This window comes from Anguilla anguilla, chromosome 15 (genome assembly GCF_013347855.1).
Source record: "Anguilla anguilla isolate fAngAng1 chromosome 15, fAngAng1.pri, whole genome shotgun sequence".
NCBI lineage: Eukaryota > Metazoa > Chordata > Actinopteri > Anguilliformes > Anguillidae > Anguilla > Anguilla anguilla.
Genome location: NC_049215.1, coordinates 6,251,402 through 6,270,000, shown reverse-complemented (window position 1 = coordinate 6,270,000; position 18,599 = coordinate 6,251,402). Strand labels below are relative to the sequence as shown.

The window sequence follows — 18,599 nt, the reverse complement described above, 5'->3', positions numbered from 1 at the left end:
TCTCCTTGTGTGCCCCGCTCCGCCGCGCTCGGTCCGCTGCGCCGTCCGCGCCTGCAGTCGCCCTCCTCCCATATTATGCCGTGGCGTTTCGGTCTGGCGCTCGCTCCTCTTTAGCAGCACAACGGCGGCTGTGTGTGCAGCAGCTGGGCCCTGGCCTTTCCCGGCCAGCGCAGACGGAGCCGGCTCCTCTTGTGTCCTTTGTTGTCGCTCTGGGACTTTTTTTTAATCCATTAGAAGCGTGATGGTATCAGCCCGCTAGCAACATCTGTCTCTCTTTCTGTCACTCTTACTCAACCCTCTCTCTCTCTCTCTCTCTCTCTCTCTCTCTCTCTCCATTTCTCACTGCATGTATCTCGTTATGGCCTGAAAAATGGCTCTTTGGAGAAGTTTGTGATACAACGTTACTGTGAGAGACTGGTAATATTTTCCTTTCTGCTGTGCAGTGCTGGACTACACTGCTATACTGTGCTATGCTGCAGTCTGTTGGGATGCTTGCGCTATACTGTGCAGCGCTGTGTTGGGCTGTTCTGTGCTATACTGTGTTGTGCTATGTTGGGCTGCTCTGTGCTATACTGTGCTGTGTTCGGCTGTTCTGTGCTACACTGTATTGTGCTGTGTGGGCTGCTCTGTGCTATACTGTGCTGTGTTGGGTTGCTCTGTGCTATACTGTGCTGTGTTGGGTTGCTCTGTGCTATATTGTGCTGTGAATGTTGTGTGACAGGGCAGCTAGGCTACTGTTGGCCACAGGCAGTGTGATGTCACTGTGGTGCATGCTGTTTATATTTACTCATTCTTAAAGGCTTTTGCTGACTGCTCTTTGCGTGTGTGTGTGTGTGTGTATGTGTATGGTGTGTGTATACGCTTGACAGTCTGTGATATTTTCCAAACAGAAATGGCCTCAAGACGCAGACTCAATATACCATCAGACCAGCATTATGTCATTCCTGATCAGAACAAGATTCCATCACCCTAAACATTGTGTTTTTTTAAAACCATGTGAAATATGCTTAACACATTAGCTCCTGGTACAGCTGATGTTCTGCAGAGACGCACCATATGGCATTGGTTCCCTAACCCTGTTCCAGGAGATCTACTGCCCTGAAGGTTTTCACTCCAACCATAATTTGGCACACCTGATTCTACTAATTAGCAGCTCAGTGAAATCTCTAGCTGCTGAATGAGGTGTGCTTTGTAATTGTTGGAGTAAAAACCTACATGATGGTAGATCTCCAGGAACAGGGTGGGGAACCACTGATGTATAGGGTGTGACATGTATGAAATAACTTTCATCTTGCTTTAGTGGACATATATGGACATACATGTATGAAGGTGGGGAAGAAGACACACATATATAGTTTACTCTATCAGAAGGCTTTTGTGGGTGACACTGTCTGATCTTATGAACTGTAGGCTGACTTGGGCTGTAAAGTTAGTGGTGCTATCTCATCCTCCACAGGCAGAGAGTTGAACGACTGTAAGTAATTAATTATTCATATTGCACCTTTCATGGATCTCCACATGCTTCATGACAAAGGATGGTGACTTGCCACAATCTCCCCTGATGTTGGCGAGTGGCCATTTTGTGCCAGAACCCTCACCACACAATTGCTGAATTGGTGAGGGAGCGGTATCTGCACTGTAGCATATTTTACCCTGGGGAATGATTGCATGACTGAATTGAGACAGCCATATTAGAAAATTTGCTTTGTGAAAAGTCCATAGCATCTCTAATGATCACTACAAGTTTGTTTAATATCTTGTCTGAAATATGACTGCTGTATAACCCAGTTTTTCCTTCGAAAAGCTCTTGTTTGCATTTACGCTAAGCAGCAACCACTATCAATCCTTAAACTAAAATGGTTTTAAGCCTACTGAGAATTATTATTTTTTTAAGTGAACTATATGGTTGTTCATACTGTCAGTGTTTATGAAATAAAGCGTTCATGCTATTAAAAAAATTGATCCATCCATAGTACTGTACTTGGGCATATGCCTTATCTATACAGTTTATCTGGTGTGAGTTATGAATCTGTGGTAAAAATTCTGGTTCAGCGGTGAGATGTCTGTGGTATGCTTCGCAGTGTTTCTCCACAACATAGGGCGTGGCTCCACATCTGAATGCCGCAGGTCACGACTCGTGAGTTTATGGAGTAGGCCAGGGCATAGCTTCGGAAACTCCCCGACAGATGACCCCCGTGGCGTATGACTGGGGAAACTGCCATGAAAGCATCCCAGTGTTTGTGTGTCTGACCTGGGCCTGAAGGAGATTATTGATTTACCTGCATTCCTCAGCTAGGCCCGGCAGCTCTGAGGGCGGGCTCACGGTCTGCCTGTGATAAGGAGACCGGAATCCTCTGCTTCCTGTGCAGAGCTCCCTCCCCGAATGCAGAGCCAGATACAGAGTGAGAAACATGCCCGTTTAAAACTGTGATTTGAAAGCTAAGTCGGCGCCTGTGGTGGCCAAGTGAACCAATCAGGAGCCGGAAAGTTTTTTAATGAGTTGGCAATGCCTTTATTGTTATTTTTTGCTCAGACATTTATGAAATAATTTGGAGAGAGTATGGAGGGAGGCGGGAGGGTGAGTGGAGGACACAGGGATGTCTGTGACACAGCTGAAGTGTTCTGTGTGTTGATTGGCACAGCTCTGTCTCTCTCTCCATGCCCAGCGCCACCCTGGGTGTGCCCGCAGCGTATGCCCAGCAGGGCGCTGACCCACACCAGACTGCCAGGGCAGATGCTGTGGTGAGGGAGAGACAGAGTGCATTGTGGGAATGCCGCTGGTGCTAAAGTGCTTCTTTGTCCTGGTAGCAGCTGTTTCCTCGGGAGTGTGTACTCTGCGACTCGCAGCAGGGGTGTCTTCTAATGAGACCTCAAATTGGAGGGTCACAGATGCTGTGTGTGTGCGTGTGTCTGTGTGTGTGCATGTGTCTGCGTGTGTGTGTGTGTCTGTGAGTGTGTCTGAGCCTGACTGGTCATGCCCTGCGTGCCGGTTTCTGTGAGTATAGAGTATGTGTGTATTTTGACACTGTATTTGTATTTGTGTGTTTTTGTGTGTGTGTATGTGCATGTTAATATGTGTGTAACACGTGTGCGTGTTAATATGTGTTCCACACAGTTGTCAACCAATGTTGTCAGTATTCTGGCTTAACATGAAGATGCAAAGTGCACCATTTTGGATTTGCTGGAGGCTCAGTGGTATAAGTGCATTTGGCTGTGAAGGGCTTGTGCTTTCCTGGCTGCTGGCGTGGACACGGACTGAGTGGCTTGTGCAGTGGAGCTGTGGGAATAGTGGGATTATTGGCTCCTGTCAGATGGGTCCTGTGTGTGTTCTGTGGGGGGGAACCTTATCCCCCAGCCCCACCAGCTGCTCCCTCCCCAGTGTGTATCTGTGACATGGGCAAAGGGCTGAACATCTCCACTGCTTACAATCTGTGCTGTACATTAGAGCCACACTCTGTGTGTGTGTGTGCGTGCGTGTGTGTATGTGTGTGTGTGTGTATGTGTGTGCGGGCATGTGTGTGTGTGTTTGTGTGTGTGTGTGTGTGTGTGTGTGTGCGTGTGTGGGTGTGTGTGTGTGCGGGTGTTTATGTGTGAGCAGAGAGATGGTACTTGCACTGTGAGGGTGTTGAGGGGTTGGGGGGGTGCTGTTTGTCCACAGTGTCTCTGAAACTGAGTCTGAGGATTAAAAGATCAACTCTTGATCTCTTTGATCTCTCTCTCTCTCTCTCACTCTCTCTCTCTCACTCACTCTCACTCTCACTGTCTTTCTCAAACAATGCTCTAAACAATTGAGCTTAGAAATTCCTGCTGCCCTCTTGCCTTTCATATAGGGTTGCTTGTGGAAGTTGTGCTTGGGCAGGGCTGACTGCTGGCTATTTGTTACCGGTGCTTTATGTGTGGGAGGTGATTGGATTAAATTATGGTTAACTGCACACATAATAACTGCTCCTGCCAATGCCATACAGTCAATATCAATGCATTATTAACACCCAGGCAGATGAACGTAAGCAATGTGATACAAGGGTTATACAATTACATTTCACAGTTTTATCAGTGTCAATAAAATGTAGTACAGAATATAGTACAGAGTCAGTTATAGACTGGCAGGTGAAATTAGGGGGTTTTAATTGCTGAAACCATAGTTACAGAGTTGATTGTGGACTACACAGGAAGTTAATAGAGAGACTCCTCCCAACCCTCTTCCTGACTTTGTCTGTGTCAGAGCGGGATGCTGGGATATATCTCTCCACCCCTTCACAGTCTGGCTCTGTGCTGCATTCCAGTGGTGGAATTATAGCACAGGCTCAACCCAAATCTCCTCATCGCCCCTGATACACAGGAAGGATGTACAATATCTGGTACTTGAGAGAGCCCCCCTTTTCCCCACAGCGGGGTCTCACTCACAGGGTCCAAGCACCTGTAACTGCAGCTCCAGAGAACGCCTCTCTCTTGTGTAACTATACAGGCTCTTCTCCCAAGTCTAAGTCAGTTTTTGTTGTAACTGCAATATTTTGTCTTACACTTTACAGAAATACTTTTCAGTAGCTGGTTAGCTTCCTGGCTTTTCGGTACCGAGGGCAGAATCAGTGAACTTCCTCTCTCAGCTTCCCCGGGATTTCTCTTCGCTTGTGTGTGTTTATTTAATCACAGCCCTGATGATTTTTTAATATCTCTCCCAGCTGTTCCCAGCTGGGACCTGTTAGTGCCCTGCGTAACCTCAGAGCGGATTAAGGCTATAATGCGGCTATAACGTGTCCAGTGCCATTGTGGCTCTGTGATAAAGGAGCTTTTCTGTAAACCAGTTGCTTGCAGATCCATTCTCTGATAGGGAATTGCTTCTAAGCATGTGCCTTTAGTTGATATGGTAACCGGGAATGTGAAATGCCCATCTGTAAAAATTGCTAATATGTTCAAATGTAACGCACACCATCTAGGCCAGGGGTGTGGACCCTGGGTCCTGGAAAGCTGCAAGGTCAACTGTTTATGTTTCCAGCTTAAAATCAATCTGCAACCAGTTAAGGGTCAAGAAACTATATGAGAATAAGTTTACTGTATAACCAACGGGTTTTACAGGGTCATTTCAGTGCTGAAGGCCAGGGTTCCAGACCCCTGGTCTGTGCTGTCCAGGATAAAGGACATCATCATGCAAGTAAATAAGATGGCTGTCAGTGTACCAGTGTTGGTGAGGTGTTGTGCTTATCAGCAGAAGGCTGTATGCTCTGTCCCCTGATGTGGCGCTATTGTTGTTACATGAAGAACAATTGCTGATGCGATAGAGATACAGTAACTGCGTGCTCGCAGCCAGCCACACACACAGAGGATTTAACCATAAATATGAGCTGTGTAAAATCCCCATGGATAAGATGCAGATAAACAAACAGATATAAAACAAGCATTTCCGCTTTGCGCCGCGCTGTAATTATTTGTTTTCCGTGCCGAGTTAGCGCTGTGGGAAGCTGCGGTCTGTTCCGGAAGCTTAGCTCCCGGCTTTGCTGCTGTTCCCGCGGTGACAGCCCACGCAGAGGCACGGAAAAGGAAGCCCTGTGAGGTCACAATCCCAGGGGCGGGCTCAAAGCGCCGATGAGGGCACGCCCACTCCACCCCCCAGCCCAGCCCAGCATGAAACATAAAATATTAATCATCATTAAGATAAGCTTTCTCCGCTACAGAACAAAGGGATATGAAGGGAAATGGCAGGAAGACTGACTGCAGTGTATCGTTGCACGTTTAGCTTGTGATCCTGAAATCGATTTACACAAGATGCATGGATGGTCATTATTATTATTATTATTATTATTATTGCTGAGAAGACCCCTTTATACCTATGACCAATGTATGACCTTACATAGGTCATATGTAACCTCATTTATGTTTGTGGAAATCCTCAGAAATCCTTATTTGGTTAATTTCTCATGGGTGTAGGAAAGACTGGTGCATTGTACATTCAAACTTCCTGTTCACCCATTCACCCAATCCAGATCCACATAGCTTTGTGTCAGCGTCTTGCTTGAGGAACCCAAAACCATCATGTGCCATGACCAGCATAACTTCATTTGGTCTATATTTGGATTTTTATGGTGGTTTTCTGAGATTGTGGCTATAGGGGCCCTCCTTAATTTGTTGTAGTGTTTAATGGTGTTTATCTGTCTTTGTCTGTCTGTCTGTCTGTCAGGCATCTCCCAACTGAGCCCAGACAGGTGCGTGTGTTAGGGAAAACCCTGAATCTCACTCACCTCTTCCGCTTCTGCACACACACGGCATCATGGGAAGCTCCCCGGAGGTGCTCTCCTGGACCACCTGCCCCAGTCTCCTGGTGGGCAAGCTGAAGGAGGAGTTGAAGCTGACGGTTGTGGGCGAGGCTCTAAAAAAGACCAATCAGAACCTGTCCCCCCAGCCGCCATCCCTCCTTAGCCCCTCCCCGACGCGGGTGCCCACAGACTCGGCCCCTGCCTCCCCCCAGGGCCTGCGGCCGCCCCGGCGGGACGGGGAGCACACGCCCGGGGGTGGGACATCCCCCGTGGGGGCGCTGAGCGAGGACTCGTCCCGCGAACAGAGGCATTTCGACAACAGTGTCCTGCAGCTGCAGGAGCAGGAGGACGGCGAGTCGCCCTCGTCTGGCAGTTTGGGGGAATGCAGGCCCAAGGACGGGACGGAGGGAGGGGGGCGTCCAGCAGAGCACGGGGGAGGGTGCACTCGCCACCGCCCACACGACGACGTCAAGCTCCATTTCCATAGGGCGGGGCACGGCAACAGCGGCTTCCTGGAGGGCCTACTGGGATGTCTGAGGCCCGTCTGGAACATCATCGGGAAGACCTACTCCACAGAGTACAAGCTACAGCAGCAAGGTGGGTCTGCTGCCGTCCTCTCACACACCACCACTAAGCCAAACACCAGCTATATTAAATGGCGGCTTGGAGGTAGCTATCTAACTACGTCTATAACTAAGTCATAAGTCATGAATGTTGGTAGCGACTTGTAATGGAGTACCATTGTGGGGTGTTGGGTACGGGAATTGTATTTTCTTTGCGTAATGTTTGATGTTTTCTCATGGAAACCATGTAAAGAAATAAAAAAACAAGTGTTTTTTTTAGACGAACCCTAGCCAACAAACATACACTGCTTACTAGTGACCTGTTGTTGGTTCACCATCTTTTTTTAGCAAATCGGCGCTACAGGGATAGACTAGCAGACGACTCAGTTCAGATAAGAATCAGCTGTTAAAGGAATGTGAAGCAGCTGCTGAACGCTCCTTCCCCTAACGCTGTCAGATTGACAACTGGCACTGACCACGGCACCATCGGTGTTCACTTACTGGGGCAGTATGGGAAGTATATGGTATCCCATCAGCCCCTGCACTCCTCTACCTCTCCTCTCAGCCTTGACTGTGGCTTTTTGGGGTCGACTCAGATGTTCAGCTGGATCATTGGAGCACTTATCCTCCTGAACACATGGCAGGCGTTCCCACATGCCACTCTGTCTGGCATCCGGAATTCCGAGGACACACCCCTCCTTTCCGGCTCTCTGATGACTCCGGATCATCTGGTCTGAACCACGAAGTCCATTTGTGGTCAGGCAGGCACACACGGGTGTAGTTGTTACTTTGCTGGTAGACCCACAGGTGCAGATACCACTCTCATGGCATGCCAGGCATATGTTTGTGGCCGTGATTGCCAAGAGCACAGAATATATACAATGATTTTTAAGATCCACAAAAAGGTATACGATGAGTATTAGGGTCTGTAAAATGTACTTATGAGCATCCTGTCTGTCATTGTTTGGTTTCTCCAGGTTTTCAGACTTTTTCAGATATATCTTTTCAAATCATTGTCACCATAAATAGGCTTGCATGCAGTAACTGTAAAGGAGAAGTGATCATGAGCGCGCCACATTCCCTCCTTCGCTGTCTGCAGACCAATGGGAGGTCCCGTTTGAGGAGATCTCTGAGCTTCAGTGGCTGGGCAGCGGGGCTCAGGGTGCTGTTTTCCTGGGGAAGTTCCACTCTGAGGAGGTGGCCATCAAGAAGGTCCGCGAGCAGAAGGAGACAGACATCAAGCACCTGCGCAAACTCAAGCACCCCAACATCATCGGCTTCAAGTAGGTCCACACGCCCTCCAATATTACCATTTTAAAGTAGGCATTGGCCTGGCGGGTCTTGTACTGTGTGCACACCCCAAACAGCAGGGCGGCCCAGCCCTGTTCCTGGAGATCTACCTTCCTGTTGGGTTTCACTCCAATCTTAACAAAGCACACCTCATTCGACAGATGGAGAGCTCATTGAGCTGCTAATTAGTAGAATCAGACGTGCCAGGTTAGGGTTGAAATGTAAACCTGCCGGACACACACTCAAGCACACACACACATCCAAGCTCACACATGTACACACCCTGCACACAGACACGATGATACAAATTCACACGCATGCATGCACATATGCTTGTATGTAATCAAATGCACATCTAGACAGAGCACAGATCTTGAGGAATAGTGGGCTCAGGTTCTTCTGAGTGCAGTCCTAGCTCTGGCAGTGATTAATGAGGCTTTGTAATGAAATGTGTGGAGACTGCAGTCTGATAGCCTTTCCATTACAGGCAGGGGCTAGGCTGCATGGTTGCCGAAAGCTGAATTTCATTAATCAGGCCTTTCTCTGTACCCCAGTGTCTGAAGACCTGGTGTTAAACTCTTGAATCGTACTGTATGTGTGTTTGTGTGTGTGTGTGTTTGTGTGCTGGTCTGCACATGTGTGTGAGTGTGTGTGTGTATGAGAGAGAGAGAGTATGTGTGTGTGTGTGTGTGTGTGTGTGTGTGCTGGCATGCATATGCGTGTGAGTGCATATGCATATGTATATTTTCACTGTTTCTATGTTTTCTCCATAGGGGCGTGTGTACTCAGGCACCGTGTTACTGCATTATTATGGAGTACTGTGCCCAGGGGCAGCTGTATGAGGTCCTCAGGGCGGGGCGCAAGGTCACCCCCCGGCTTCTAGTGGACTGGGCTTCGGGGATCGCCAGTGGCATGAACTACCTGCACCTCCACAAGATCATCCACCGGGACCTCAAGTCCCCAAAGTGAGTCCCCTCTTCCCGAAAGAGAGCTGCGGGGCTGGAGGTTTGGTTTTAACTCTCACATCTCATGATCCCACCAGTGACCCACCACGCATTGTGCAAGGCCCACAACAGAATGGCCCGGCTGAAGTTATGATGATCCTTTTGGATACAAAGAGTCCTGAGCAGGAGGGTGAGGCTATAGCTGCCACACCCCACTAATTAGCAGCAGCATCTTGCTTTTGCGTGGCCCTTGCATTTCCCTGGTGGAGATTCCAGCAACCAGCCTAGAATGGAATCCAGCTGGGACCAGCTTCAGCTCCAGTTGGACACCATCTGGAATTTGGTGATGGTCTGTTGTCTGGACCAAGCTGACCCACCAGCTGGACATGGTCTTGCCAACACGGTTGCTATCTCAACCGTCTTCTAGCCAACTTGATTCCAAACCAACTTCTAACCAGCTGGACCAGCTCAACACCAGGCAGATACCAAGCTGGAATTCCCACCAGGGTTTGTTTCATGGGATCCTGTTTTCAGTAAGGGTGCTACCTCAGTGCTGTCTGAATGTGTTTAACCTCTCCCAATGCAGTGAGGCTATTTCTCTCACTATGGTCTTAGTGAGAGGGACTCTAGAGCAGAACTGGGAGTTTGGCTCATTCAGACTTTTATTTTGTCATGTCCTCTCTCCTCTGTCACGCTCAGTGTGTTGGTCACCCACAAGGACAATGTGAAAATCTCGGACTTCGGGACCTCAAAGGAGCTCAGTGACAAGAGCACCCAGATGTCCTTTGCAGGCACGGTGGCCTGGATGGCCCCAGAGGTGATCCGAAACGAGCCTGTGTCCGAGAAGGTGGACATCTGGTGAGTACTCTTGCCCAGGGTATCCGCCCAGACTCTGTGGAGGCTCTATTCTCACTGGAGTTCAGTCATCGCACTCTTCATATTCAGCCAGTCTTCCACTGTGTCACCTACTTCTAAAAGCCTCTGCTTGCTGCTGCTCTGTAGAGGCTCACTGTGGAATGCTTGTGAACTTTGACCCCTAAGGTTTTACCCCCAAAGTAATTAATATTGTGTTTTGGAATATTTGAGTTGGAATATTTTGGAACTGTAGGAGTTGACCATATGACAGAGAATTTCCCACCCAGTGTTTGGTAGTTTTACACTAGTTTTTAGTCGGCCATTGGGGGGGAAATCTACCTGTTATCATTGGATTGTGAGTGCGTCTTGCAAGGTATCTACATCAAACCAGATAAAAATCAACCTTCCTCACATCCCCTACCTCGAATCCTGAACCACCCTTCCCCTGCCCGTCACTGTGCAGGTCGTTTGGGGTGGTGCTGTGGGAGCTGCTGACCGGAGAGATCCCATATAAGGATGTGGACTCCTCCGCCATAATCTGGGGCGTGGGGAGCAACAGCCTGCACCTCCCCGTGCCCTCCACCTGCCCTGACGGCTTCAAGATCCTCATGAAGCAAACATGGTGAGAGAGGGCTGCCTCCTCCACTCGGCTGGACTGTGAGCCCCCAAGGTGGAAAATCCAGGTTCAGAAAGTAAAAGTCCACCTCTTTATTTTGCTCCAGTCACCTGGATTTGCGAATTAGCACAATTCGTTAGCCAGGAGGTATAAGTAATTAGTGAAATAAGCTGGCTGAGGTCAAGGGTGGAAGAAGCACATGACAGGACTTCTGTGAACCCTGGACTTTCCACCTCTGGTGACTTTCCACAGACAGGTTTGGAGGGGCAGATCAACAGCGAGTGTTCCTCTTTCTTACCAGGCAGGGGAAGCCCAGGAACAGGCCCTCGTTTCGGCAGATTCTCCTGCACCTGGACATCGCCTCCGCAGACATACTGGGTGCCCCTCAGGAGACCTACTTTAAGTCTCAGGTGAGACCAGCTCCAGCTCCACAGTGCTATATGTGGACTAGATGCAAGGCATGTCGATTTCTCAGGTGTCTTCTAAAGTAACTCTCTGTGTATGCATGTGTGTGTGTGTGTGTGTGTGTGTGTGTGTCAGGCGGAATGGAGAGAGGAGGTGAAGAAGCACTTTGAAAAGATAAAGAGCGAGGGCACCTGCATCCACCGCCTGGACGAGGAGCTGATTCGCCGACGGAGGGAAGAACTCCGGTGAGAGAGAGAGAACGAGAGAGAGAGAAGGAGAGAGGAAGAGAGGGAAAGACTCCTTCTTCACCAAGGTGTATCCATCCCTGATTCATCGTACTTCTCCCTCAGGCATGCTCTGGACATCCGGGAGCACTACGAGAGGAAGCTGGAGAGAGCCAACAACCTCTACATGGAGCTGAGCGCCATCATGCTGCAGCTAGAGGTCCGGGAGAAAGAGCTCATGAAGTATGTGCACATTGGTCCTGCCATAAGAGCTGAAAAAACACCACTGCATTGCTCATACAACACGAAGGCCAGCAATAGCTCATATTTGTAGAACCACACACTCAAAAAAACAAGAAAAAAGAGACTTTTGCATCCTAACTTGCAATTAAACAATACAAGTCTTTAATGTCATAATGTCTTGTTTTTCTTCTTTTTTGAGTGTGCAGAATTGTTCGATTAGTAGCTTGCTGAACTAGCTGCTTGTGATAACACGCTGTGCTATCCTTTTTTTTTACCATTGTATTGGTTTTTTTTAATGGGTTGGCTGAAAGAACTGTATAGGCCAAGCCTAAGTACAAGGTCTCAGACACAATTATAACTAAAGTTTTTGTGAGAGTATCTTGGCCTACATTTACACATGCACATATATGTGCACACACACACATGCATATGTATACACACACACACATGCACACACATACAAAACAATATAGATTCACTCTTCTGTGATTGCTATTCACCCATTATTGTTATACACTTTCAATACATGGATTGTGGTGCTTAGCTTCATCGTGTTTATTTAGTTTCCGATGTCCTTTGGGTATCTGTCCATACACCTATGACTGAGGTTCTTCTTCATGTCTCTGCTGTCCTGTGCTGCAGGAGGGAGCAGGCGGTGGAGAAGAAGTACCCTGGGACGTATAAGCGCCACCCCGTCCGGCCCATCGTGAGGTCCAACGCTGTGGAGAAGCTCATCAAGAAGAAAGGCAGCACCTCCCACAAGCCTGGGGGTCAAACAGCCAAAAGGTCAGAGGTCAAACCACCTTCCATTTATCAGACAACTCATTATGCCACTTCTCTCAGCAGTGATGACTGTGTCCTGCACTGTGGAATCCAGCTGAAGCCTGCATCATCGTGTCAAGTTTCTGACCTCTTCCTGTTGTCTCCACAGACCAGACCTCCTTCGGACTGAGGGGATCCCCAAAATGGAGGCGCTGCCCTCCCCCTCTCCCCTGTCCGGCAGCCCCAGAGTGTCCACGCCTCCTGGCAAGACCAGGCACCGCAGCAGGCCGCGCCACCGGCGGACCAGCAGCAAGGGCAGCCACGGCGACTTCCCAGGAGCCCTGAAGAGTGAGGCCTGGCTGACCGAGGAGCAGCAGCACCACCACCAGCTCCCCCAAGAGGGCGCCCTCCTCCCCCTGCAGGGCCGGGAAACCGCCGTGGCCAACTGCGCTAACAGCTTGCGCTACTTCGGCCCCGCCGCGGCGCTGCGCAGCCCGCAGACCGACCACCAGCAGCGCCGGGTCTCCGGCCCGGGCCCCGACCTCCTCTGCAGCACCGCCGCGGCCGCCGCCCCGCTCTGCCCCTGCTGCCGGGCCCGCCCCTTCCCCGGCTGCCCGCGCTGCCGGGAGGTCGGCCCCGCCCCCAACCTCCCCGCTCCGCCCCCGTACTCCTCGCTCGGCACGGACCGTGAACGGGCCCAGCCCGCTAACTTGCAAACCCCTGATTCCGCCTCCTCGGGGAAGGACACCGCAGAGAAGGGGGCGCTGCCAGGAGAGTCTCCTAGCAACCGTTCCCCCCCTGGACTGCTGAACGCCCACCGGCTGCTTGTGAAGGTGAGAGCAGAGGCGGAGCACAGATGGTGTGCTGTGCGAACAGCGTCTAGCCCGGCCATTATCTCATTCACAACCTTGTGTTCTAAGGCTCTGTGATTGTGTGGTAGGATGAATGTGACCCACACTAAAAAGCAAGATTTGCTACGTAAATCATCCTCATCACCAAAAATATTTGCCTTAGGGTTCTTGTTATTGATCCTCCAACCACATGGTAGAGTGTGCTTAAGTTGTACTACTTTAATCAACTGTGGTGGTGGTGGTGGACAATGCCTGGTGGACAATCAATAGAAAGCATATCAAACAACAAGAAAAACCCAAGATCTTGTCCATTAGTGTGGTGTTGATAATGGACTAACAGCCTGATTAGTGTAGTGTTGATAATGGATTAATAGCCTGATCAGTGTGGTGTTGATAATGGACCAACAGCCTGATTAGTGTGGTGTTGATAATGGACTGACAGCCTGATTAGTGTCATGTTGTTAATGAATTGACTGAGCCCCTGATTGACTGACTTATGTGAGGTCAATAAGGGTTTGACTGAGCCCTATTAACACGGGGCTGATAATGGATTGACTGAGCCCCTGATTGACTGATTTATGTGAGGTCAATAAGGGTTTGACTGAGCCCTATTAACACAGGCCTGATAATGGATTGACTGAACACCAGTATTGCGGTGATGAGTGCGTTTTGTTGTCGTCACTCCAGGACGGCGATGAGTCATCTGAGGAGGAAGAGGGTGAGGTGGACAGTGAGGTTGAATTTCCGCGGAGACAGAGGTAAGAAGCTATCTCTGATCTTTTCATTACTGATGCCCTTATCTACCGCTGCCCCAGCCTCCATTCAGAGGGTTCAGTGAATCTGCAAAACAGCAGCGTGTGACTCTAAAAGTGTGACTCGTTAATACTTCAGGTTTGGATGACATTTCACTTCAAAAAAGCTAATAATAAACCAGGATCTCATTCATTCTGTCCGTGAGCAGAATACCACTATAGCTGTTATCAAACCTAGGTCAAAAAACATCAGTCACCCTGTTTCATTAAAGGGGCTGTAGAGAGCCAGCAAGGCCCAATAAGAGACAAAAGCAGCTGCATAGAGCCCCAACCTCCAGGGGGCGCCCTAATTATTTAAATATATATATATATAAATATATAATTTATAATGTTGGGCTGAAGAGGCCCCCGAATCTGAGATTTGAATTCTCCGGCTGTTTATTTCTGGGGCCCCCTCAGACCCCACCGCTGCATGAGCAGCTTCCAGTCCTGCTCCACCTTCAGCTCGGAGAATCTGTCCGCGTCCGACGGAGAGGAGGGGAACACCAGCGACCGCTCCCACAGCGGGCCCCTGGAGGGCCCCGGCGCCAGCCAGGAGGGGCCCCTGGACGAGCTGCTGTCCCACACGCCCGACATCCCCATCGACATCTCCACCCAGTCCGACGGGCTGTCCGACAAGGAGTGCGCCGTGCGCCGCGTCAAGACCCAGATCTCCCTGGGGAAGCTGTGCGCCGACGAGCACGGCTATGAGGTCAGGGTCCGCACACCCCCTGCGTCCTCCTCCTCCACCTCCTCCACCTCTTCCTGCCTGCTCCCTCCTCCTCCACCTCCTCCTGCTCCTCCACCTGCTTGCTACCTCCTCCTCCACCTCCTCCTCTACCTGCCTCTTCCTCCTTCTTCTGCAAAGCCACAGTGACATATAGTACATCCATTTACAAACTGCACAGTAGAGACAGTAACATCAGATCAGTTGGATGTCACTTGGCCAATTTCAACAACTTGGCTAAGTGCACAGATGTATGTACCAATTTACAGCCATATATATATTACACTTATACATACAGTGTGATTGCTAGACTTAACCATCAGTATGTTTGCTCAGTTTAATTGAAACAATCAATAACTCTCTTTTTCTCTCCCTGGACCCCGTGTGACTCTAGAGCCCACTGCGATTCGGCGAGCTGGACTGTGAATCTTCAGAGGCCGAGTGCTCAGACAGCACCCTAAGGAACCACAAAGCCTGCGGCCCCTCTTCGTGGTGAACATCCCCCTGCCCTCGACCACCACCACCAAACACGGAGGGCCCTGGCACTCCCTACGCCAGGGAGCCTCCTCCAAGCAACAGCAATAAGATGAGCACACCTCAAAGACCCCCCCCCCCCCCCCCCCCTCCGAGACTCTCACCAGGGAGAACTCAGAGAGTCCATCCTACTGAACGATGATGTAGCTTCTGGTACATGCACCCTTTGTTTTATTTTAGGAAAAAAAATGAACTCTGTATAGATAAGAATACAAAGAAAGATTTTGTGAAATTTGGAGACCATATGATATGGATCAGTGTTGTGACGTCACCATGCATCTTGGATCAGCCAGAGACGTTATCACTGGCATCAGGGGGAACTGGGTATCTATGGTCCCTATGAGGCACTGCAGTTGGTCCTTCTAGTTTCCGCTCCACCCTTCTCTGAGGCCACAGGGATTCCACTCCACTCTAACAAAGCCCTTTCGGTCTGTGTAGCAGTGTGGACCATTCCAACAATGGAGCCACCGTTTGTTTAAACGTAGGCTCACCGTGAGCTAGCAGGTCTGACGAAAAATCCTTCCTTGGCTGTGTCCTCCGTCAGACAAGGACACCTCGTCTTCTCTCCTTGGAAGGAGGGAGAAATAATGTTCAAAGGGATATTTCACTTTCAGTTTTAATGTACACTGTCTGTACTTTCTGGAGACAACGATACACAAGGAGACATAATGTTGTGGTACGAGCTGATTTGGAGTTACTGGAAGTGTATTTTCTTGCTTTAAACCACAAACCCTAACCATTGTGAAGCTAAAACTTTTGTATCTAAAATACCATTCTTTGCCAACAAAAACTGTCTGTGGCAATGAAATACATACATATAATTATATTTAAAAAACTTGTGAAAGTGAACTATCCCTTTAAACACCAGTGTGGTTGGCTCCTGTGCCCCCCCTCCCACACACACACATGCACACCAGTGGATCATTCTGGAACCTTCAAACTTGCCAGCCTAGCATGTCTGCTTAGCCTGAAATGCAAGACTACCTACAGAGCATGAATCATGTTGCCAAGGAAACGCAATCAGATTACGCGACTGGTGTATATAGACAGCCAAGCCAACTCAGCCTGATCCAAAACTGGCTCAAAATCATTTACCTACTTTATGTTGAATTTTAATGTTTCATTGTCCATTTGTTCCTCTTATATGGGGAAGATTATGAACAGGAACCAAACTAGAGTTGACCTCTTGCCATCCAGTCTGATTTCTCCTTTCATCCATGTCTTAGGAGTAGCTTTGTGAAGGAGTGAAGTGCAAATCACCCCACCAGTTCCCAGCACTTCTTGAATCACAGAACTGAAGAACAAACTTAACTCTGGGTAGAAAAGTATTGCTTTAAGCTGAAAGCTTTTTTTAAAAAAAAAAAACTCTGATATAACTGAATTTATCATTTTAAATCTTGTTTCTTTCAAGGTGCAGCATCCCCTTAAATTTCATAAGCCTTTTTATCCCAATATTCAGTCTTTTTCCCCTTTTGTCCTTTTTCTGATACTTTGGTGTTGTGTGATTCTACATCGTTTTACATTAATTCAGAAACGGCAGCTTACATAGATCAGCAAGCAAGATGCTTCTGGGTGTTTTTGGCATGCGTGTTAACTGGATAGAGACAGCCATTTTTATGTCACACAACCAGAACATGCAAAGGCCTCGTGCTGATACACCAGCCAGTAGTCACTGATCAGCCACTTCACTTCTCTGTGTCAGGCTGCACAGATAAGTCTTACTTTTCTGTTTTTTAAAACTATGCTCATGCTGGGTTTTTTTTTTTAAAGGATACTGCACCCTTTATTATTTCTGTAATTTGCTTATCTCTTTGCTTGGGTATGTGCCCAGGGCCATAATCCAGTTAGGATGGCGAATCAGACTGAATATTACAATGGAAAGATTTCCAGCTCTCAAAAGATAAGAACTGGGCAAGGAGGAATTTATAAATGAAGTCTGGTATCCTGAAAACACGTCACAGAACTGAGAACTGTAGATTACAGTTTACTGAGAGGGTGGAGCAAGCAACATTTAGGATTTTGGTCAGGTCCACTGTCTGGTGTTTAATAATGAGTGTTTAACACCAGAAAAATAAGCTCTGGCATTGGAACAGCACTGCAGACATCTCAAAGATTTGGGGCAAGGAACTTGCCGAAGGAACGAGGCCATGGAGAACAAGCTAATGTTTTTTTTTCTATGATGAAACCTCTCAGTGTTAGCTATATATGAACAACCCTTCAATAGTGCAAGTATACTGCACACTGTCAATATTGTGTGACCAGCACCCAGGGCTCATGCGTAATGTCATGTGACCTGGGTGTGAAGCTTGGTGCTGCTCATTAACGATCGGTTGATTTTAGAGATGGACTGTGAGCGAGGGATTTGTGGCAAAGCCTTCCCTTCTCCACTGGTAAGTGAAGCAGAAGAGAATCCTGTCAAAGTGTCAAGCTGAGCTACCTCTTCAGGTCAACCTCCACCACCTCCTCCTCCCCACCCCCCCAGAAATATTCAAAACTAATTACTGGAAATTGACACAAGGGTCCTGAGGTTGAAAGTACAAAGTCGTATTGGCTGGAAAGCCTGTATGTTATGATTGCATTGAGTTTAATGTATTAATTTAAATGAACCTTTTTGTTTTCGTAGCTGGCCTACAGTACATGATTGTCAAATTAATTTATGATGTAAAATCTTTTTTAAGTTTTTGTTTCATCTGTAGATCAGAAATTTATGTTAATTTAAGGCAGCTTTGAAACAAAGTTTCATTTTGGCATCTTGTTGAATTATCCTTAGAGTGTTTTGCTGGAAGGAAAACACAGGCAAAATAAAATATTCAGTGAATGAAGAAACCTGTCATGATTAAAGTTAGAGAGAAATGCTTGTCATCACTTTATTTACTGTTGTTCGGTCTTTACAAAGGAGCCCTCTGTATATCTGTCGTGCAAAATCGCATGCTCTAGTGGGTAACTTCTGGAACATAGGTGGAGAATACACATGAAAGTCACACATACACATCACTCTCTTTCTGTCTTTCTCCCTCCATTTCTCTTCCTTTTTACTTATCTTTTTATCGGTACCAATAGCTACGCTCATCCCTTTCTTGATCCTTTGAGAACCAACTTTGTAGCAATTATTCTTGAGGAATTACAGATACTTTTGCAAGCATTTGTTACACATTCATCTCATTCTGTCACACACATATGCTCTGGCTGAAAAATACTGGCAATAAAAACAAGGAGCAATGAGAATACAGCAACGGCTTTTGTTCTCAGTTCAGTATAAATCTCTATTCAGTACAGAGTTATATTTAGCAGACTGAGGCATATCAGAATGACACCTCCATGGAAGGTCGCTATGGTGTCTGTGACACCTCCACTACAGTGTTGCTTTGGCGACTCCTACTGGCAAAAGCTGCTCTATTACTGGTTTACTGTACATCAGTTGCTTGAAAGAACCACAGATTCTACGGATCCATGCTCAACTCTGTACCTTTCTGTACCTGCTGCTTCTTAACCACAGGTCTGAATTTTGAATGTAAAGAATACAGAACTGAGAATGTTTCTTACATT

At 48.1% G+C, this 18,599-nt stretch overlaps 1 protein-coding gene across 1 annotated transcript in view; it reads left to right on the top strand.

The window, feature by feature from the left end:
* The window catches only part of LOC118213699 (mitogen-activated protein kinase kinase kinase 13-like), a 19,844-nt gene extending 1,926 nt beyond the window's left edge, over positions 1 to 17,918 (top strand). The window contains exons 2-14 of the mRNA XM_035392740.1: positions 6,173 to 6,845; positions 7,911 to 8,094; positions 8,875 to 9,066; positions 9,745 to 9,903; positions 10,364 to 10,522; positions 10,818 to 10,926; positions 11,057 to 11,166; positions 11,272 to 11,388; positions 12,031 to 12,174; positions 12,320 to 12,983; positions 13,689 to 13,759; positions 14,213 to 14,504; positions 14,914 to 17,918. Of these exons, the coding sequence (XP_035248631.1) occupies positions 6,263 to 6,845; positions 7,911 to 8,094; positions 8,875 to 9,066; positions 9,745 to 9,903; positions 10,364 to 10,522; positions 10,818 to 10,926; positions 11,057 to 11,166; positions 11,272 to 11,388; positions 12,031 to 12,174; positions 12,320 to 12,983; positions 13,689 to 13,759; positions 14,213 to 14,504; positions 14,914 to 15,015 (2,886 nt within the window). The 5' untranslated portion in view covers positions 6,173 to 6,262 and the 3' untranslated portion in view covers positions 15,016 to 17,918. The remainder of the gene's footprint in view (positions 1 to 6,172; positions 6,846 to 7,910; positions 8,095 to 8,874; positions 9,067 to 9,744; positions 9,904 to 10,363; positions 10,523 to 10,817; positions 10,927 to 11,056; positions 11,167 to 11,271; positions 11,389 to 12,030; positions 12,175 to 12,319; positions 12,984 to 13,688; positions 13,760 to 14,212; positions 14,505 to 14,913) is intronic.
* Positions 17,919 to 18,599: the final 681 nt, after the last annotated feature.